This window comes from Carcharodon carcharias, chromosome 36 (genome assembly GCF_017639515.1).
Source record: "Carcharodon carcharias isolate sCarCar2 chromosome 36, sCarCar2.pri, whole genome shotgun sequence".
Lineage (NCBI taxonomy): Eukaryota > Metazoa > Chordata > Chondrichthyes > Lamniformes > Lamnidae > Carcharodon > Carcharodon carcharias.
The window spans coordinates 3,774,758-3,796,840 of NC_054502.1; the positions used below are offsets into that span (position 1 = coordinate 3,774,758).

At 58.0% G+C, this 22,083-nt stretch overlaps 1 protein-coding gene across 1 annotated transcript in view; it reads left to right on the top strand.

The window, feature by feature from the left end:
• LOC121272863 (DENN domain-containing protein 4B-like) overlaps positions 1–22,083 on the top strand; it is a 248,265-nt gene that overhangs the window by 74,836 nt on the left and 151,346 nt on the right. Inside the window, exons 2-3 of the mRNA XM_041179697.1 lie at positions 12,780–13,080; positions 20,478–20,733. Of these exons, the coding sequence (XP_041035631.1) occupies positions 12,780–13,080; positions 20,478–20,733 (557 nt within the window). The remainder of the gene's footprint in view (positions 1–12,779; positions 13,081–20,477; positions 20,734–22,083) is intronic.

Sequence of the window (22,083 nt, forward strand, 5' to 3'; positions counted from 1 at the left end):
GGTACAGGTCCCCCTCCTCTCCTGAAGGTGCTGACTCTCACTGGGGTACAGGGTCCCCTCCTCTCCTGAAGGTGCTGACTCTCACTGGGGTACAGGGCCCCCTCCTCTCCTGAAAGTGCTGACTCTCACTGGGGTACAGGTCCCCTCCTCTCCTGAAGGTGCTGACTCTCACTGGGGTACAGGTCCCCCTCCTCTCCTGAAGGTGCTGACTCTCACTGGGGTACAGGGTCCCCCTCCTCTCCTGAAGGTGCTGACTCTCACTGGGGTACAGGTCTCCCTTCCTCTCCTGAAGGTGCTGACTCTCACTGGGGTACAGGGTCCCCCTCCTCTCCTGAAGGTGCTGACTCTCACTGGGGTACAGGTCCCCCTCCTCTCCTGAAGGTGCTGACTCTCACTGGGGTACAGGTCCCCCTCCTCTCCTGAAGGTGCTGACTCTCACTGGGGTACAGGGTCCCCTCCTCTCCTGAAGGTGCTGACTCTCACTGGGGTACAGGTCCCCCTCCTCTCCTGAAGGTGCTGACTCTCACTGGGGTAAAGGTCCCCCTCGTCTCCAGAAGGTGCTGACTCTCACTGGGGTACAGGTCCCCTCCTTTCCTGAAGGTGCTGACTCTCACTGGGGTACAGGGTCCCCTCTTCTCCTGAAGGTGCTGACTCTCATTGGGGTACACGTCCCCCTCCTCTCCTGAAGGTGCTGACTCTCACTGGGGTACAGGTTGTCCCTCCTCTCCAGAAGGTGCTGACTCTCACTGGGGTACAGGTCCCCCTCCTCTCCTGAAGGTGCTGACTCTCACTGGGGTACAGGTCCCCTCCTCTCCTGAAGGTGCTGACTCTCACTGGGGTACAGGTCCCCCTCTCTCCTGAAGGTGCTGACTCTCACTGGGGTACAGGTCCCCCTCCTCTCCTGACGGTGCTGACTATCACTGGGGTACAGGTCCCCCTCCTCTCCTGAAGGTGCTGACTCTCACTGGGGTACAGGTCCCCCTCCTCTCCTGAAGGTGCTGACTCTCACTGGGGTACAGGTCCCCCTCCTCTCCTGAAGGTGCTGACTCTCACTGGGGTACAGGTCCCCCTCCTCTCCTGAAGGTGCTGACTCTCACTGGGGTACAGGTCCCCCTCCTCTCCTGAAGGTGCTGACTCTCACTGGGGTACAGGGTCCCCTCCTCTCCTGAAGGTGCTGACTCTCACTGGGGTACAGGTCCCCCTCCTCTCCTGAAGGTACTGACTTTCACTGGGGTACAGGTCCCCTCCTCTCCTGAAGTTGCTGACTCTCACTGGGGTACTGGTCCCCCTCCTGTCCTGCAAGTGCGGATCTCACTGGGGTACAGGTCCCCCTCCTCTCCTGAAGGTGCTGACTCTCACTGGGGTACGGGTCCCCCTCCTCTCCTGCAAGTGCGGATCTCACTGGGTTACAGGTCCCCCTCCTCTCCTGAAGGTGCTGACTCTCACTGGGGTACAGGTCCCCCTCCTCTCCTGAATGTGCTGACTCTCACTGGGGTACAGGTCCCCCTCCTCTCCTGAAGGTGCTGACTCTCACTTGGGTACAGGGTCCCCCTTCTCTCCTGAAGGTGCTGACTCTCACTGGGGTACAGGTCCCCTCCTCTCCTGAAGGTGCTGACTCTCACTGGGGTACAGGGTCCCCCTCCTCTCCTGAAGGTGCTGACTCTCACTGGGGTACAGGTCCCCCTCCTCTCCTGAAGGTGCTGACTCTCACTGGGGTACAGGTCCCCCTCCTCTCCTGAAGGTGCTGACTCTCACTGGGGTACAGGTCCCCCTCTTCTCCTGAAGGTGCTGACTCTCACTGGGGTACAGGTCCCCCTCCTCTCCTGAAGGTGCTGACTCTCACTGGGGTACAGGTCCCCCTCCTCTCCTGAAGGTGCTGACTCTCACTGGGGTACAGGTCCCCCTCCTCTCCTGAAGGTGCTGACTCTCACTGGGGTACAGGTCCCCCTCCTCTCCTGAAGGTGCTGACTCTCACTGGGGTACAGGGTCCCCTCCTCTCCTGAAGGTGCTGACTCTCACTGGGGTACAGGGCCCCCTCCTCTCCTGAAGGTGCTGACTCTCACTGGGGTACAGGTCCCCCTCCTCTCCTGAAGGTGCTGACTCTCACTGGGGTACAGGTCCCCCTCCTCTCCTGAAGGTGCTGACTCTCATTGGGGTATGGGTCCCCTCCTCTCCTGAAGGTGCTGACTCTCACTGGGGTACAGGTCTCCTTCCTCTCCTGAAGGTGCTGACTCTCACTGGGGTACAGGGTCCCCCTCCTTTCCTGAAGGTGCTGACTCTCACTGGGGTAGAGGTCCCCCTCCTCTCCTGAAGGTGCTGACTCTCACTGGGGTACAGGTCCCCCTCCTCTCCTGAAGGTGCTGACTCTCACTGGGGTACAGGTACCTCTCCGTTCCTGATAGTGCTGACTCTAATTGTGGCACCGGTCCCTCTCCTCTCCTGAAGGCGCTGACTTTTTCTGGGCTACTGGGTCCCCCTCCTCTCCTGAAGGTGCTGACTCTCACTGGGGTACAGGTCCCCCTCCTCTCCTGAAGGTGCTGACTCTCACTGGGGTACAGGTCCCCTCCTCTCCTGAAGGTGCTGACTCTCACTGGGGTACAGGTCCCCCTCCTCTCCTGAAGGTGCTGACTCTCACTGGGGTACAGGTCCCCCTCCTCTCCTGAAGGTGCTGACTCTCACTGGGGTACAGGGTCCCCTCCTCTCCTGAAGGTGCTGACTCTCACTGGGGTACAGGTCCCCCTCCTCTCCTGAAGGTGCTGACTCTCACTGGGGTACAGGTCCCCTCCTCTCCTGAAGGCGCTGACTCTCACTGGGGTAAAGGTCCCCCTCCTCTCCTGAAGGTGCTGACTCTCACTGGGGTACAGGTCCCCCTCCTCTCCTGAAGGTGCTGACTCTCACTGGGGTACAGGTCCCCCTCCTCTCCTGAAGGTGCTGACTCTCACTGGGGTACAGGTCCCCCTCCTCTCCTGAAGGCGCTGACTCTCACTGGGGTAAAGGTCCCCCTCGTCTCCTGAAGGTGCTGACTCTCACTGGGGTACAGGGTCCCCCTCCTCTCCTGAAGGTGCTGACTCTCACTGGGGTACAGGTCCCCCTCCTCTCCTGAAGGTGCTGACTCTCACTGGGGTACAGGTCCCCCTCCTCTCCTGAAGGTGCTGACTCTCACTGGGGTACAGGTCCCCCTCCTCTCCTGAAGGTGCTGACTCTCACTGGGGTACAGGGACACCCTCCTCTCCTGAAGGTGCTGACTCTCACTGGGGTACAGGTCCCCCTCCTCTCCTGAAGGTGCTGACTCTCACTGGGGTACAGGTCCCCCTCCTCTCCTGAAGGTGCTGACTCTCACTGGGGTACAGGTCCCCCTCCTCTCCTGAAGGTGCTGACTCTCACTGGGGTACAGGTCCCCCTCCTCTCCTGAAGGTGCTGACTCTCACTGGGGTACAGGTCCCCCTCCTCTCCTGAAGGTGCTGACTCTCACTGGGGTACAGGTCCCCCTCCTCTCCTGAAGGTGCTGACTCTCACTGGGGTACAGGGTCCCCTCCTCTCCTGAAGGTGCTGACTCTCACTGGGGTACAGGTCCCCCTCCTCTCCTGAAGGTGCTGACTCTCACTGGGGTACAGGTCCCCCTCCTCTCCTGAAGGTGCTGACTCTCACTGGGGTACAGGTCCCCCTCCTCTCCTGAAGGTGCTGACTCTCACTGGGGTACAGGTCCCCCTCCTCTCCTGAAGGTGCTGACTCTCACTGGGGTACAGGTCCCCCTCCTCTCCTGAAGGTGCTGACTCTCACTGGGGTACAGGTCCCCCTCCTCTCCTGAAGGTGCTGACTCTCACTGGGGTACAGGTCCCCCTCCTCTCCTGAAGGTGCTGACTCTCACTGGGGTACAGGTCCCCCTCCTCTCCTGAAGGTGCTGACTCTCACTGGGGTACAGGTCCCCCTCCTCTCCTGAAGGTGCTGACTCTCACTGGGGTACAGGGTCCGCCTAATCTCCTGAAGGTGCTGACTCTCACTGGGGTACAGGTCCCCCTCCTTTCCTGAAGGTGCTGACTCTCACTGGGGTACAGGTCCCCCTCCTCTCCTGAAGGTGCTGACTCTCACTGGGGTACAGGTCCCCCTCCTTCCTGAAGGTGCTGACTCTCACTGGGGTACAGGTCCCCCTCCTCTCCTGAAGGTGCTGACTCTCACTGGGGTACAGGGTCCCCCTCCTCTCCTGAAGGTGCTGACTCTCACTGGGGTACAGGTCCCCCTCCTCTCCTGAAGGTGCTGACTCTCACTGGGGTACAGGTCCCCCTCCTCTCCTGAAGGTGCTGACTCTCACTTGGGTACAGGGTCCCCCTCCTCTCCTGAAGGTGCTGACTCTCACTGGGGTACAGGTCCCCTCCTCTCCTGAAGGTGCTGACTCTCACTGGGGTACAGGGTCCCCCTCCTCTCCTGAAGGTGCTGACTCTCACTGGGGTACAGGGTCCCCCTCCTCTCCTGAAGGTGCTGACTCTCACTGGGGTACAGGTCCCCCTCCTCTCCTGAAGGTGCTGACTCTCACTGGGGTACAGGTCCCCCTCCTCTCCTGAAGGTGCTGACTCTCACTGGGGTACAGGTCCCCCTCCTCTCCTGAAGGTGCTGACTCTCACTGGGGTACAGGTCCCCCTCCTCTCCTGAAGGTGCTGACTCTCACTGGGGTACAGGTCCCCCTCCTCTCCTGAAGGTGCTGACTCTCACTGGGGTACAGGTCCCCCTCCTCTCCTGAAGGTGCTGACTCTCACTGGGGTACAGGTCCCCCTCCTCTCCTGAAGGTGCTGACTCTCACTGGGGTACAGGGTCCCCTCCTCTCCTGAAGGTGCTGACTCTCACTGGGGTACAGGTCCCCCTCCTCTCCTGAAGGTGCTGACTCTCACTGGGGTACAGGTCCCCCTCCTCTCCTGAAGGTGCTGACTCTCACTGGGGTACAGGTCCCCCTCCTCTCCTGAAGGTGCTGACTCTCATTGGGGTATGGGTCCCCTCCTCTCCTGAAGGTGCTGACTCTCACTGGGGTACAGGTCTCCTTCCTCTCCTGAAGGTGCTGACTCTCACTGGGGTACAGGGTCCCCCTCCTTTCCTGAAGGTGCTGACTCTCACTGGGGTAGAGGTCCCCCTCCTCTCCTGAAGGTGCTGACTCTCACTGGGGTACAGGTCCCCCTCCTCTCCTGAAGGTGCTGACTCTCACTGGGGTACAGGTACCTCTCCGTTCCTGATAGTGCTGACTCTAATTGTGGCACCGGTCCCTCTCCTCTCCTGAAGCCGCTGACTTTTTCTGGGCTACTGGGTCCCCCTCCTCTCCTGAAGGTGCTGACTCTCACTGGGGTACAGGTCCCCCTCCTCTCCTGAAGGTGCTGACTCTCACTGGGGTACAGGGCCCCCTCCTCTCCTGAAGGTGCTGACTCTCACTGGGGTACAGGTCCCCCTCCTCTCCTGAAGGTGCTGACTCTCATTGGGGTATGGGTCCCCTCCTCTCCTGAAAGTGCTGACTCTCACTGGGGTACAGGGTTCTCCTCTCCTGAAGGTGCTTATTCTCACTGGGTTTACAGGTCCCCCTCCTCTCCTGAAGGTGCTGACTCTCACTGGGGTACAGGTCACCCACCTCTCCTGAAGGTGCTGACTCTCACTGGGGTACAGGTCCCCTCCTCTCCTGAAGGTGCTTATTCTCACTGGGGCACAGGTCCCCCTCCTCTCCTGAAGGTGCTGACTCTCACTGGGGTACAGGGTCCCCCTCCTCTCCTGAAGGTGCTGACTCTCACTGGGGTACAGGTCTCCTTCCTCTCCTGAAGGTGCTGACTCTCACTGGGGTACAGGGTCCCCCTCCTTTCCTGAAGGTGCTGACTCTCACTGGGGTACAGGGTCCCCCTCCTCTCCTGAAGGTGCTGTCTCTCACTGGGGTACAGGTCCCCCACCTATCCTGAAGGTGCTGACTCTCACTGGGGTACAGGTCCCCCTCCTCTCCTGAAGGTGCTGACTCTCACTGGGGTACAGGGCCCCCTCCTCTCCTGAAGGTGCTGACTCTCACTGGGGTACAGGTCCCCTCCTCTCCTGAAGGTGCTGACTCTCACTGGGGTACAGGTCCCCCTCCTCTCCTGAAGGTGCTGTCTCTCACTGGGGTACAGGTCCCCCTCCTCTCCTGAAGGTGCTGACTCTCACTGGGGTACAGGTCCCCCTCCTCTCCTGAAGGTGCTGACTATCACTGGGGTACAGGTCCCCCTCCTCTCCTGAAGGTGCTGACTCTCACTGGGGTACAGGTCCCCCTCCTCTCCTGAAGGTGCTGACTCTCACTGGGGTACAGGGTCCCCTCCTCTCCTGAAGGTGCTGACTCTCACTGGGGTACAGGTCCCCCTCCTCTCCTGAAGGTGCTGACTCTCACTGGGGTACAGGTCCCCCTCCTCTCCTGAAGGTGCTGACTCTCACTGGGGTACAGGTCCCCCTCCTCTCCTGCAAGGTGCGGACTCTCACTGGGGTACAGGTCCCCCTCCTCTCCTGAAGGTGCTGACTATCACTGGGGTACAGGTCCCCCTCCTCTCCTGAAGGTGCTGACTCTCACTGGGGTACAGGTCCCCCTCCTCTCCTGAAGGTGCTGACTCTCACTGGGGTACAGGTCCCCCTCCTCTCCTGAAGGTGCTGACTATCACTGGGGTACAGGTCCCCCTCCTCTCCTGAAGGTGCTGACTCTCACTGGGGTACAGGTCCCCCTCCTCTCCTGAAGGTGCTGACTCTCACTGGGGTACAGGGTCCCCTCCTCTCCTGAAGGTGCTGACTCTCACTGGGGTACAGGTCCCCCTCCTCTCCTGAAGGTGCTGACTCTCACTGGGGTACAGGTCCCCCTCCTCTCCTGAAGGTGCTGACTCTCACTGGGGTACAGGTCCCCCTCCTGTCCTGCAAGTGCGGATCTCACTGGGGTACAGGTCCCCCTCCTCTCCTGAAGGTGCTGACTCTCACTGGGGTACGGGTCCCCCTCCTCTCCTGCAAGTGCGGATCTCACTGGGTTACAGGTCCCCCTCCTCTCCTGAAGGTGCTGACTCTCACTGGGGTACAGGTCCCCCTCCTCTCCTGAAGGTGCTGACTCTCACTTGGGTACAGGGTCCCCCTTCTCTCCTGAAGGTGCTGACTCTCACTGGGGGACAGGTCCCCTCCTCTCCTGAAGGTGCTGACTTTCACTGGGGTACGGGGTCCCCCTCCTCTCCTGAAGGTGCTGACTCTCACTGGGGTACAGGTCCCCCTCTTCTCCTGAAGGTGCTGACTCTCATTGGGGTATGGGTCTCCTCCTCTCCTGAAGGTGCTGATTCTCACTGGGGTACAGGGTTCTCCTCCTCTCCTGAAGGTGCTGACTCTCACTGGGGTACAGGGTCCCCCTCCTGTTCTGAAGGTGGTGACTCTCACTGGGGTACAGGTCCCCTCCTCTCCTGAAGGTGCTGACTCTCACTGGGGTACAGGTTCCCCCTCCTCTCCTGAAGGTGCTGACTCTCACTCGGTTACAGGTCCCCCTCCTCTCCTGAAGGTGCTGACTCTCACTGTGGTACAGGTCTCCCTCCTGTCCTGAAGGTGCTGACTCTCACTGGGGTACAGGACCCCTCCTCTCCTGAAGGTGCTGACTCTCATTGGGGTACAGGTCCCCCTCCTCTCCTGAAGGTGCTGACTCTCACTGGGGTATGGGGTCCCCCTGCTCTCCTGAAGGTGCTGACTCTAATTGGGGTACAGGTCCCCCTCCTCTCCTGAAGGTGCTGACTCTCATTGGGGTACAGGTCCCCCTCCTCTCCTGAAGGTGCTGACTCTCACTGGGGTACAGGTCCCCCTCCTCTCCTGAAGGTGCTGACTCTCACTGGGGTACAGGTCCCCCTCCTCTCCTGAAGGTGCTGACTCTCACTGGGGTACAGGTCCCCCTCCTCTCCTGAAGGTGCTGGTTCCTCTGCGTTCCCTGTTCTTTGCTCTCTCCCTCAGTCTAATTTTCTCCGATATCTCACCTTTTGCCAAGGATGCACTTTTTGAAATTCTCTCTCCTTTTGCTTTCCCCCCCCACCCCTTTCCACCCCACCCCTTTCCACCCCACCCCTTTCCACCCCACCCCTTTCCCCCCCACCCCTTTCCACCCCACCCCTTTCCACCCCACCCCTTTCCACCCCACCCCTTTCCCACCACCCCTTTCCCCCCCACCCCTTTCCCCCCACCCCTTTCCCCCCACCCCTTTCCCCCCACCCCTTTCCCCCCCACCCCTTTCCCCCCACCCCTTTCCCCCCACCCCTTTCCCCCCACCCCTTTCCCCCCACCCCTTTCCCCCCACCCCTTTCCCCCCACCCCTTTCCCCCCACCCCTTTCCCCCCCACCCCTTTCCCCCCACCCCTTTCCCCCCACCCCTTTCCCCCCCACCCCTTTCCCCCCCCACCCCTTTCCCCCCCACCCCTTTCCCCCCCACCCCTTTCCCCCCCCACCCCTTTCCCCCCCCACCCCTTTCCCCCCCACCCCTTTCCCCCCCACCCCTTTCCCCCCCACCCCTTCACCCCCCCTCTCCCCCCCCACCCCTCTTCCCACACCCTCACTCCCTACGCCCCCACTCCCTCACTCCCTCACCAACTCAGATGCCCGCCACATCCTGGTCTCACACGTGATGAGTGGCCACTGGTTGAGGGTGAGTTGGGGATGATGGGAGGTGTCACTGGACACGAGCTCACGTTCAGAACTGCCCGTCCTTATAACAGTCTGAGCGGTGAGCACAAGATCAAGTATTTTAAAAGCGAGGCAAGGTTCGGGTTTCTGTGTCCAGATGCTTTCGCACAGCTCAGGCAGTGACTCGTTTGACAGACTGAAGGAAGTGTCAGCAGACTATCTGGATGGGATGTTGCGCTGTTTCCTGCTGTGATTTCCTGACCTGTTTGGGCTCAGTGTTGGATTGTGAAGACAGAGATTGCCAAGCTGACTAAAGTTACAAAGTCCATTTGCCAGATTGTTGCTGAGAGTTTGGACAGATTCAGTGGTGTAAGAGCTGAAGGAAAAGAATTAACTCATTAAACGGGACATCTCTGCAGAGATGGTGGTTACACAGGGTGAGTATTGCTGGCAAAGCAACATAAAACCCCAGAGCTGCTGCATTGCTTTTCTTCTAAATCTTAGACACAGTGTCTGTTATCTTCTGCCATGTTCTCACTCTCACTACCCCCTCCTCTCCTGAAGGTACTGACTCTCACTGGGGTACAGGGTCCCCTCTAATCCTGAAGGTGCTGACTCTCACTGGGGTACAGGTCCCCCTCCTCTCCTGAAGGTGCTGACTCTCACTGGGGTACAGGTCCCCCTCCTCTCCTGAAGGTGCTGACTCTCACTGGGGTACAGGTTCCCCTCCTCTCCTGAAGGTGCTGACTCTCACTGGGGTACAGGTTCCCCCTCCTCTCCTGAAGGTGCTGACTCTCACTGGGGTACAGGTCCCCCTCCTCTCCTGAAGGTGCTGACTCTCACTGGGGTACAGGTTCCCCTCCTCTCCTGAAGGTGCTGACTCTCACTGGGGTACAGGTTTCAGGAGCATTTCCCACCCTCATAGTAACTGAAGGAAGTGGCTGTGTTTGGAATTTGAATCTAGGCTTCGTTTATTGAGAATGGGACAGTTGTGCTGTCTCTGATCGCAGCTGTGTGTTTACTCCGAGGAAGTTAGAATCTCTACACAGCAGATTGTGGAGAGGGGAAGGTTGGGGGCAGTGAGATTGAAATGTTACTGGGATGATTGGGCTTCTATTGCCCCAGTGTTTGCACTGTGTGTTCCTTTCCTGTGGCACAGAGAGAGAGAGAGAGAGAGTTCACCCTGGCCTGAATGAACAGCCAGTCAGCCAGCACAGCAACAAAGGAGACTGTGATGTGCCTGTGACAGAAAGTACCAGGCTCCCATGCAACACTGGCATGATCATGAGCAACGCACATCACTTTCATGGCTCCAAGCTTCAAAATTAGATCTCATTATGGTCCCGTTTTCCTGTTTCTCTCCCCTTCCTGTCTGAAGGTGCTGACTCTCACTGGGGTACAGGTCCCCTCCTCTCCTGAAGGTGCTGACTCTCACTGGGGTACAGGTCCCCCTCCTCTCCTGAAGGTGCTGACTCTCACTGGGGTACAGGGTCCCCCTCCTCTCCTGAAGGTGCTGACTCTCACTGGGGTACAGGGTCCCCCTCCTCTCCTGAAGGTGCTGACTCTCACTGGGGTACAGGTCCCCTCCTCTCCTGAAGGTGCTGACTCTCACTGGGGTACAGGTCCCCTCCTGTCCTGAAGGTGCTGACTCTCACTGGGGTACAGGTCCCCTCCTCTCCTGAAGGTGCTGACTCTCACTGGGGTACGGGTCCCCCTCCTCTCCTGAAGGTGCTGACTCTCACTGGGGTACAGGTCCCCCTCCTCTCGTGAAGGTGCTGACTCTCACTGGGGTACAGGTCCCCCTCCTCTCCTGAAGGTGCTGACTCTCACTGGGGTACGGGTCCCCCTCCTCTCCTGAAGGTGCTGACTCTCACTGGGGTACGGGTCCCCCTCCTCTCCTGAAGGTGCTGACTCTCACTGGGGTACAGGGTCCCCCTCCTCTCCTGAAGGTGCTGACTCTCACTGGGGTACAGGTCCCCTTCCTCTCCTGAAGGTGCTGACTCTCACTGGGGTACAGGTCCCCCTGCTCTCCTGAAATTGCTTGTTCTCACTGGGGTACAGGTCCCCCTGCTCTCCTGAAATTGCTTGCTCTCACTGGGGTGGAGTAAAGTAACATGGGGAAAGGGATGAGAGCAAAGGAGAAGTAAGCAAAGGGTGAAGAGTCAGAGCGAAGCAGGTCAAGTTGGACTGAAATGAGGAAATGTGATTGAGTTATGAGGCAGAGAGACAGAGTCAGCAGTACAGAGTACACTGCCTCTTGGTGTTGGCAGTGTTCCAGTGTTACCGCCTGTAACACTGTCGATCTGTCCTTTTAGCTCAGCTATTGGATTAGTGGAGTTCCACCGAGCAGCTCTCTGCTGGTTCCGGTGAGTATTCGGCTGTGGTTTGTGTGCTGCAAGAGATTGAGGGAGCCTTGTCGAGCCTGCGTGTTTTAGGTTTGCGCTCATCCCTGTGTATCTGTGCCCACATGAGAGCTGATGCTTTGCACAGTCCCCAGTGTAACCGGTTGGAGCAGGCCTTAGATTTAAACAGGCAATTGGATCTCCAGCTGTACACTCATGGCAGCCGATTTCAGTCACATTAACTACAGGGGTGAAACTTTCACAGGCTCCCCACTGGCACAGGTTAGCTCTCAGCTGTAAAGAAGTATAAATGCTGGCAATACTTAGCAGGTCTTGCAGCATCTACAGAGAGAGGAAGAAACTGAACCCTTCGTCAGAAATGGCTGTAGATTCTAAAACTGGGTAGCACCTGGCAACCATCGGCACAGTGCAGGTAAGGACAGGTCTGCCACTGTACAACACTGGGGTATGGTACTGGTGGGGAGGGGTCTGTCACTGTAACACTGGGGTACAGTACTGGTGGTGAGGGGTCTGTCACTGTGTAACACTGGGATACAGTACTGGTGGGGACGGGTCTGTCACTGTATAACACTGGGGTACAGTACTGGTGGGGACAGGTCTGTCACTGTATAACACTGGGGTACAGTACTGGTCGGGACAGGTCTGTCACTGTATTACACTGGGGTACAGTACTGGTGGGGACTGGTCTGTCACTGTATAACACTGGGGTACAGTACTGGTGGGGACAGGTCTGTCACTGTATTACACTGGGGTACAGTACTGGTGGGGACAGGTCTGTCACTGTATAACACTGGGGTACAGTACTGGTGGGGACAGGTCTGTCACTGTATAACACGGGTACAGTATGGTTGGTGACAGGCCTGTCACTGTATTACACTGGGGTACAGTACTGGTGGGGACAGGTCTGTCACTGTATAACATGGGTACAGTATGGTTGGTGACAGGTCTGTCACTGTATTACACTGGGGTACAGTACTGGTGGGGACAGGTCTGTCACTGTATAACACTGGGGTACAGTACTGGTGGGGACAGGTCTGTCACTGTATAACACTGGGGTACAGTACTGGTGGGGACAGGTCTGTCACTTTGACGATTGCTGGTTCGTACTCCAGAAGTGTCAGCTACACGATTGTGTTCTGTTTGGCATCTGTGTGAGTGCAGAAAGTGACGAAATTGTGAGTGATAAGCGGCCTGGCTGCTGATTGTCGGGCATCGTATCTCTGTTAAGGACCAAAGAGTGTCCGCTTCCCTTTGAGAACCTCCCTCCCTGACTCACGTCATCGTGGGGTTGTCTCATTTCTCTCTTTCTGGCTGCAGGGCCTTTCCTATGTGCGACTAAAAACCCCGTTGGCTTGTGATGGGAGTGACTCCGTAGCTTCCCACATCTTTATCTGCTTTCTAGATGAAATACTGTCTCTTCCATTCTGGAGATCAGTGCTTGCGAGGATGAGTCCGCACAGAGCGTTCGTCTTGTGTCAGCACCGATGGCCTCTGTCCCGTCATATTGTATCTGGGCAGGAAAACTTCCGAATGTGGTGAGTCGTTATGTAGGCGAACGTGTGCACAGTGAGATCCCACGATCAGGCTGCACACGTACCCTCAGCATCTCCTGGTCAAGTGTTAGTGGGCTATTTGACTGTGGGCGCCATCAGCCCAGCCTCTGCTACTGATCTAGTGGGAGTTGTCAGATTCTGAGCAAGGCTGTGTCTGGAGAGAGGCTGAGGGAGGGAGGCTGCAGGGCTGAGGGAGGCGGGCAGGAAGGTCCTGGGTGCTGATGTTCATTCCCTCCGCTCTCTTTTGCAGATGTAGCCATGGCGGAGGAGAATTCCCCCCAGCTCATCGATTACTTTGTGGTGGCCGGTCTGACTGATGTCTCCAAACCTCTGGAGGAGGGAACCCCGAAACTGGCCAGGCCCCTCGAGCCCATCGCTGACGTGGCCATCATCATCCGCTCCCAGGGCGAGGAGGTACCTGAGGGCTTCACCTGCATTGAGACCACACCCAGCGGACAATCTGCAGACCTCAACTGTGGCCTCCTCACCACCTCGCACATGTTCCTGTGCTACAGACGGAGCAGGGAGAAATTACCACTCATCGATCTTGGGTAAGTCACCAAGTATCACTGGAGTCACAATCTCATTGATGGATGAAGCAAGCTCAAGGGGGCTGAATGGCCTCCTCCGGGACCTGCGGAACAGGCTCGAGGGGCTGAATGGCCACCTCCTGGACCTGCGGAACAGGCTCGAGGGGCTGAATGGCCTCCTCCTGGACCTGCGGAACAGGCTCGAGGGGCTGAATGGCCTCCTCCTGGACCTGCGGAACAGGCTCGAGGGGCTGAATGGCCTCCTCCTGGACCTGCGGAACAGGCTCGAGGGGCTGAATGGCCTCCTCCTGGACCTGCGGAACAGCCTCGAGGGGCTGAATGGCCTCCTCCTGGACCTGCGGAACAGGCTCGAGGGGCTGAATGGAGCTCCAGCTGAGGGGACAGGGGCAGGGATGACGGGAGCGGGAGCTCCGGCTACGGGGACTTTGGCTGCGGTGATGGGACACCCGGCTGCTGGGGTGGGGGCTGGTTTGTCTGTCCTGTATCCCGGCAAGTGTGCGGGGGCTGGTTTGTCTGTCCTGTATCCCGGCAAGTGTGCGGGGGCTGGTTTGTCTGTCCTGTATCCCGGCGAGTGTGCAGGGGCTGGTTTGACTGTCCTGTATCCCGGGGAGTGTGCGGGGGCTGGTTTGACTGTCCTGTATCCCGCCGAGTGTGCAGGGGCTGTTTTGACTGTCCTGTATCCCGGCGAGTGTGCGGGGGCTGGTTTGACTGTCCTGTATCCCGGCGAGTGTGCGGGGGCTGTTTTGTCTGTCCTGTATCCCGGCGAGTGTGCGGGGGCTGTTTTGACTGTCCTGTATCCCGCCGAGTGTGCAGGGGCTGGTTTGTCTGTCCTGTATCCCGGCGAGTGTGCAGGGGCTGGTTTGTCTGTCCTGTATCCCGGCGAGTGTGCGGGGGCTGGTTTGTCTGTCCTGTATCCCGGCGAGTGTGCGGGGGCTGGTTTGTCTGTCCTGTATCCCGGCGAGTGTGCGGGGGCTGGTTTGTCTGTCCTGTATCCCGCCGAGTGTGCAGGGGCTGGTTTGACTGTCCTGTATCCCGCCGAGTGTGCGGAGGCTGTTTTGACTGTCCTGTATCCCGGCGAGTGTGCAGGGGCTGGTTTGTCTGTCCTGTATCCCGGCGAGTGTGCGGGGGCTGTTTTGACTGTCCTGTATCCCGGCGAGTGTGCGGGGGCTGGTTTGTCTGTCCTGTATCCCGCCGAGTGTACGGGGGCTGGTTTGTCTGTCCTGTATCCCGGCGAGTGTGCGGGGGCTGGTTTGACTGTCCTGTATCCCGGCGAGTGTGCGGGGGCTGGTTTGACTGTCCTGTATCCCGCTGAGTGTGTGGGGGCTGTTTTGACTGTCCTGTATCCCGCCGAGTGTGCAGGGGCTGTTTTGACTGTCCTGTATCCCGCCGAGTGTGCAGGGGCTGTTTTGACTGTCCTGTATCCCGCTAAGTGTGCGGGGGCTGGTTTGACTGTCCTGTATCCCGCCGAGTGTGCGGGAGCTGTTTTGACTGTCCTGTATCCCGCCGAGTGTGCAGGGGCTGGTTTGTCTGTCCTGTATCCCACCGAGTGTGCAGGGGCTGTTTTGACTGTCCTGTATCCCGGCGAGTGTGCAGGGGCTGTTTTGACTGTCCTGTATCCCGCCGAGTGTGCAGGGGCTGGTTTGTCTGTCCTGTATCCCGGCGAGTGTGCAGGGGCTGGTTTGTCTGTCCTGTATCCCGGCGAGTGTGCGGGGGCTGTTTTGACTGTCCTGTATCCCGGCGAGTGTGCGGGGGCTGTTTTGACTGTCCTGTATCCCGCCGAGTGTGCAGGGGCTGGTTTGTCTGTCCTGTATCCCACCGAGTGTGCAGGGGCTGTTTTGACTGTCCTGTATCCCGCCGAGTGTGCAGGGGCTGTTTTGACTGTCCTGTATCCCGCCGAATGTGCGGGGGCTGTTTTGACTGTCCTGTATCCCGCCGAGTGTGCAGGGGCTGGTTTGTCTGTCCTGTATCCCACCGAGTGTGCAGGGGCTGTTTTGACTGTCCTGTATCCCGCTGAGTGTGTGGGGGCTGTTTTGACTGTCCTGTATCCCGCTGAGTGTGCGGGGGCTGTTTTGACTGTCCTGTATCCAGCCGAGTGTGCGGGGGCTGGTTTGACTGTCCTGCATCCCATAGACTGCGAGGTTCCTGAGTAAATTGATATCGGGAGTGACAAGGTATTGGAGGCTTAAAAGTGGACACATCTCCAGCTCCGGATGATTTGTGTCCCAGACTGCTGAGGGAGGCAAGGGAGGAGATCGCAGGGGCTCTGACCCAAATTTTTAATTCCTCTCTGGCCACAGGGGAGGTGCCAGAGGACTGGAGAACAGCTAATGTGGTTCCGCTGTTTAAGAAGGGTTGTAGAGATAAGCCAGGGAACTACAGACCAGTGAGTCTCACGTCAATGGTAGGGAAACTATTGGAGAAAGTTCTGAAGGAGAGAATCTATCTCCACTTGGAGAGGCAAGGTTTGATCAGGGATAGTCAGCATGGCTTTGTCAGAGGGAAGTCATGCCTAACAAATGTGATTGAATGTTTTGAGGAGCTGACCAGTTGTGTAGATGAGGGTAGTGCAGTTGATGTAGTTTATATGGATTTCAGCAAAGCCTTTGACAAGGTCCCACATGGGAGACTTTTTAAGAAGGCAAATGCACATGGGATACAGGGTAATTTGATAAGGTGGATTCAAAATTGGCTTAGTTGTAGGAGACAGAGGGTGATGACAGAAGGATGCTTTAGTGACTGGAAGCCAGTGTCCAGTGGTGTACCACAGGGATCTGTGCTGGGTCCCCTATTATTTATCATTTATATAAACAACATAGATGACTATGTGGGGGGGGTGTAGGATTAGTAAGTTTGCGGATGACACAAAGATTGGCCGGGTGGTTAACAGTGAGGTTGAGTGTCTTGGGCTACAGGAAGATATAGACGGGCTGGTCAAATGGGCAGATAAGTGGCAGGTGGAATTTAACCCTGAAAAGTGTGAGGTGATACACTTTGGAAGCAGTATTTTGACAAGGAAGTATTCAATGAATGGCATGGCACTAGGAAGTTCTGAGGAACAAAGGGACCTTGGCATGTGTGTGTCCATAGATCTCTGAAGGCGGAGGGGCATTTTAGTGGGGTGGTGAAAAAGGCATATGGGACACTTGCCTTTATCAATCGAGGCATAGATTACAAAAGTAGGGAGGTCATGTTGGAGTTGTATAGAACCTTGGTGAGGCCACAGCTGGAGTACTGTGTGCAGTTCTGGTCACCACATTATAGGAAGGATGTGATTGCACTGGAGGGGGTGCAGAGGAGATTCACCAGGATGTTGCCGGGGATGAAACATTTAAGTTATGAAGAGATGTTGGATACACTTGGGTTGTTTTCGTTGGAGCAGAGAAGACTGAGGGGCGACCTGATCGAGGTGTACAAGATTACGAGGGGCATGGATGGGGTGGATAGGGAGCAGCTGTTCCCCTTAGTTGAAGGGTCAGTCACGAGGGGACACAAGTTCAAGATGAGGGGCAGGAGGTTTAGGGGGGATGTGAGGAAAAACTTTTTTACCCAGAGGGTGGTGAGGGTCTGGAATGCGCTGCCTGGGAGGGAGGTGGAGGCGGGTTGCCTCACATCCTTTAAAAAGTACCTGGATGAGCACTTGGCACATCATAACATTCAAGGCTATGGGCCAAGTGCTGCTAAATGGGATGACGTTTGACTGGTTTGACTGTCCTGTATCCCATCGAATATGTGGGGGCTGGTTTGACTGTCCTGTATCCCGCCGAGTGTGCGGGGGCTGGTTTGACAGTCCTGTATCCCACCGAGTGTGCGGGGGCTGGTTTGACTGTCCTGTATCCCGCCGAGTGTGCGGGGGCTGGTTTGACTCCTGTATCCCATCGAGTGTGCGGGGGGCTGGTTTGACTGTCCTGTATTCCATCGAGTGTGCGGGGGGCTGGTTTGACTGTCCTGTATCCAGCCGAGTGTGCGGGGGCTGGTTTGACTGTCCTGTATCCAGCCGAGTGTGCAGGGGCTGGTTTGACTATCCTCTATCCCGCCGAGTGTGCGGGGGCTGTTTTGACTATCCTGTATCCTGCTGAGTGTGGGGGGGCTGTTTTGACTGTCCTGTATCCCGCCGAGTGTGCGGGGGCTGGTTTGACTGTCCTGTATCCCGCCGAGTGTGCAGGGGCTGGTTTGACTATCCTGTATCCCGCTAAGCGTGCGGGGGCTGGTTTGACTGTCCTGTATCCCGCCGAGTGTGCAGGGGCTGGTTTGACTGTCCTGTATCCCGCTAAGTGTGCGGGGGCTGGTTTAACTGTCATGTATCCTGCCGAGTGTGCGGGGGCTGGTTTGACTGTCCTGTATCCCGCTAAGTATGAGAGGGCTGTTTTGACTGTCCTGTATCCCATCGAGTGTGCGGGGGCTGGTTTGACTGTCCTGTATCCCGCTAAGTGTGCGGGGGCTGGATTGACTGTCCTGTATCCCGCCGAGTGTGCGGGGGCTGGTTTGACTGTCCTGTAACCCGCCGAGTGTGCGGGGGCTGATTTGGCTATCCTCTATCCTGCCGAGTGTGCGGGGGCTGTTTTGACTGTCCTGTATCCCGATGAGTGTGCAGGGGCTGTTTTGACTGTCCTGTATCCCGCCGAGTGTGCGGGGGCTGGTTTGACTGTCCTGTATCCCGCTGAGTGTGCGGGGGCTGTTTTGACTGTCCTGTATCCCGCCGAGTGTGCGGGGGCTGGTTTGACTGTCCTGTATCCCGCTAAGTGTGCGGGGGCTGGTTTGACTGTCCTGTATCCCGCTAAGTGTGCGGGGGCTGGTTTGACTGTCCTGTATCCCGCTGAGTGTGTGGGGGCTGTTTTGACTGTCCTGTATCCCGCCGAGTGTGCGGGGGCTGGTTTGACTGTCCTGTATCCCGCTAAGTGTGCGGGGGCTGGTTTGACTATCCTGTATCCCGCTAAGTGTGCGGGGGCTGGTTTGACTGTCCTGTATCCCGCCGAGTGTGCGGGGGCTGATTTGACTGTCCTGTATCCCGCCGAGTGTGCGGGGGCTGGTTTGTCTGTCCTGTATCCCGCCGAGTGTGCGGGGGCTGTTTTGACTGTCCTGTATCCCGCTGAGTGTGTGGGGGCTGTTTTGACTGTCCTGTATCCCGCTGAGTGTGCGGGGGCTGGTTTGACTGTCCTGTATCCCGCTGAGTGTGCGGGGGCTGGTTTGACTGTCCTGTATCCCGCTGAGTGTGCGGGGGCTGGTTTGACTGTCCTGTATCCCGCTGAGTGTGCGGGGGCTGTTTTGACTGTCCTGTATCGCGATGAGTGTGCGGGGGCTGTTTTGACTGTCCTGTATCCCGCCGAGTGTGCGGGGGCTGGTTTGACTGTCCTGTATCCCGCCGAGTGTGCAGGGGCTGGTTTGACTATCCTGTATCCCGCTAAGTGTGCGGGGGCTGGTTTGACCGTCCTGTATCCCGCCGAGTGTGCAGGGGCTGGTTTGACTATCCTGTATCCCGCTAAGTGTGAGGGGGCTGGTTTGACCGTCCTGTATCCCGCCGAGTGTGCGGGGGCTGATTTGACTGTCCTGTATCCCGCCGAGTGTGCGGGGGCTGGTTTGACTGTCCTGTATCCCGCTAAGTGTGCGGGGGCTGGTTTGACTGTCCTGTATCCCGCTAAGTGTGCGGGGGCTGGTTTGACTGTCCTGTATCCCGCTGAGTGTGCGGGGGCTGTTTTGACTGTCCTGTATCCCGCCGAGTGTGCGGGGGCTGGTTTGACTGTCCTGTATCTCGCTAAGTGTGCGGAGGCTGGTTTGACTATCCTATATCCCGCTAAGTGTGCGGGGGCTGGTTTGACTGTCCTGTATCCCGCCGAGTGTGCGGGGGCTGATTTGACTGTCCTGTATCCCGCCGAGTGTGCGGGGGCTGGTTTGTCTGTCCTGTATCCCGCCGAGTGTGCGGGGGCTGTTTTTACTGTCCTGTATCCCGCAGAGTGTGTGGGGGCTGTTTTGACTGTCCTGTATCCCGCTGTGTGTGCGGGGGCTGGTTTGACTGTCCTGCATCCCGCTGAGTGTGCGGGGGCTGGTTTGACTGTCCTGTATCCCGCTGAGTGTGCGGGGGCTGGTTTGACTGTCCTGTATCCCGCTGAGTGTGCGGGGGCTGTTTTGACTGTCCTGTATCCCGATGAGTGTGCGGGGGCTGTTTTGACTGTCCTGTATCCCGCCGAGTGTGCGGGGGCTGGTTTGACTGTCCTGTATCCCGCCGAGTGTGCAGGGGCTGGTTTGACTATCCTGTATCCCGCTAAGTGTGCGGGGGCTGGTTTGACTATCCTGTATCCCGCTAAGTGTGAGGGGGCTGGTTTGACCGTCCTGTATCCCGCCGAGTGTGCGGGGGCTGATTTGACTGTCCTGTATCCCGCCGAGTGTGCGGGGGCTGGTTTGTCTGTCCTGTATCCCGCTGAGTGGGCGGGGGCTGTTTTGACTGTCCTGTATCCCGCTAAGTGTGCGGGGGCTGGTTTGACTGTCCTGTATCCCGCTAAGTGTGCGGGGGCTGGTTTGACTGTCCTGTATCCCATCGAGTGTGCGGGGGCTGGTTTGACTGTCCTGTATCCAGCTGAGTGTGCGGGGGCCAGTTTGACTGTCCTGTATCCAGCCGAGTGTGTGGGGGCTGGTTTGACTGTCCTGTATCCCGCTTAATGTGCAGGGGCTGGTTTGACTGTCCTGTATCCCGCGGAGGGGGCGGAGTCTTGGATGACTGTCCTGTATCCCGCGGAGGGGGCGGAGTCTGGTTTGACTGTCCTGTATCCAGCGGAGGGGGCGGAGTCTGGTTTGACTGTCCTGTATCCCGCGGAGGGGGTGGAGTCTGGTTTGACTCCTGTATCCCACCAAGTGTGCAGTTTTCGAACTTCCGTTCTCCACCCCTCTCCCCCCCCCCCCCCACCCCGCACCCTTGTCCTGTTGCCATGGCGATTATTTTTATAAGCCGCTTTCAGTTCTGTTACTATTTCCACCAAAAGGATTTTGGAGTCGTGCCCGGTTCCCTGGGTCCTAAAGTTCACCCCCAATGGTGCAGGGCCTGTGGCTCTGGCCAGGGCAGGTGATGCCCTCCTGCCTCCCACCCCCTCACTGCCCTGAATAGTGGGGGGGTGGGGGGTGGGGGTCGTTGGGGTGGAATGGCAGTGTCCGTGGACTTTGCTGCCCCTCCTGTTTTTCATCCAATATCCAGCAGCCTTTGAAGAGCGGGATCAGGAACGGGGACTTGTTTGGGAATCTGGCGCAGAGACGGTGGGGTGGGGTGGTTGGGGGGGGTTGTCTGTGAGGGGAAAGCCTCCTTGTGCTGCCCGGGATCAGTGAGAACCTGCGGTTAGGTGCGTCGAGTTTGTAGCTGGCCTGTGTTGACCATGTGGATCAGCTTGACTCTGTCTGGTGTTGTTTAACTGCAGTGTCCTGTGTGAGGGGAAGGACAGACTGAAACCAGGATGCAGCATCATCGAGACCACTCCCTACAGTCGAGCAGCCCATGTCAGCGGTGGGGGATCCAGTCTGCAGCAGCGCACCTTCATCACCTATCGGAGAGCCGCAGATTGCCAGGCACACAGCACGCTGGCACTCACTGACATCTGCATCATTATGCCCAGCAAGGGAGAGTCACCTCCACATACCTTCTGCAAAGTGGACAGGAACCTTAACACTGGCATGGTGAGTACTGGTGGACAATAAGAATGCAAGAGGTCAGCGGTCAGTTAATAAAAGAGACAGTGCGGCCTGTCACTGCGAGACACTTGATCTGTTGAGGGGTCAGTCAGTGACACAGTGACAGGGCCCCACTATTGAGGGGTCAGTCAGTGACACAGTGACAGGGCCGCACTGTCGAGTGGTCAGTGACACAGTGACAGGGCCGCACTATCGAGCGGTCAGTCAGTCAGTGACACAGTGACAGGGCCGCACTATCGAGCGGTCAGTCAGTGACACAGTGACAGGGCCCCACTATTGAGGGGTCAGTCAGTGACACAGTGACAGGGCCGCACTATCGAGTGGTCAGTCAGTGACACAGTGACAGGGCCGCACTATCGAGGGGTCAGTCAGTCAGTGACACAGACAGGGCTGGACTATCGAGGGGTCAGTCAGTGACACAGACAGGGCTGGACTATCGAGGGGTCAGTCAGTGACACAGTGACAGGGCCGCACTATCGAGGGGTCAGTCAGTGACACAGTGACAGGGCCGCACTATCGAGCGGTCAGTCAGTCAGTGACACAGTGACAGGGCCGCACTGTCGAGGGGTCAGTTAGTGACACAGTGACAGGGCCGCACTATCGAGGGGTCAGTCAGTGACACAGTGACAGGGCCGCACTATCGAGGGGTCAGTCAGTCAGTGACACAGTGACAGGGCCGCACTATCGAGCGGTCAGTTAGTGACACAGTGACAGGGCCGCACTATCGAGCGGTCAGTCAGTCAGTGACACAGTGACAGGGCCGCACTATCGAGGGGTCAGTCACTCAGTGACACAGTGACAGGGCCTCACTATCGAGGGGTCAGTCAGTGACACAGTGACAGGGCCTCACTATCGAGGGGTCAGTCAGTCAGTGAAACAGTGACAGGGCCTCACTATCGAGGGGTCAGTCAGTCAGTGACACAGTGACAGGGCCGCACTATCGAGGGGTCAGTCAGTCAGTGACACAGTGACAGGGCCGCACTATCGAGGGGTCAGTCAGTCAGTGACACAGTGACAGGGCCGCACTATCGAGGGGTCAGTCAGTCAGTGACAGGGCCGCACTATCGACGGGTCAGTCAGTCGGTGACACAGTGACAGGGCCGCACTATCGAGCGGTCAGTCAGTGACACAGTGACAGGGCTGGACTATCGAGCGGTTAGTCAGTCTCATAGTGACAGGTTTGGTTGGGTCTGATTGTGCAGTTCTGGCGATGTCAGATTTACAGAAGTGAGTGATCCTTGGTGGATGCTGAAATAGCTCATCCTGATTAGAAAATGACTGAAGTGTTACTCATTCACACTTCAGTGTTATCTCAACAGGAAAAAGCTGCTGTTC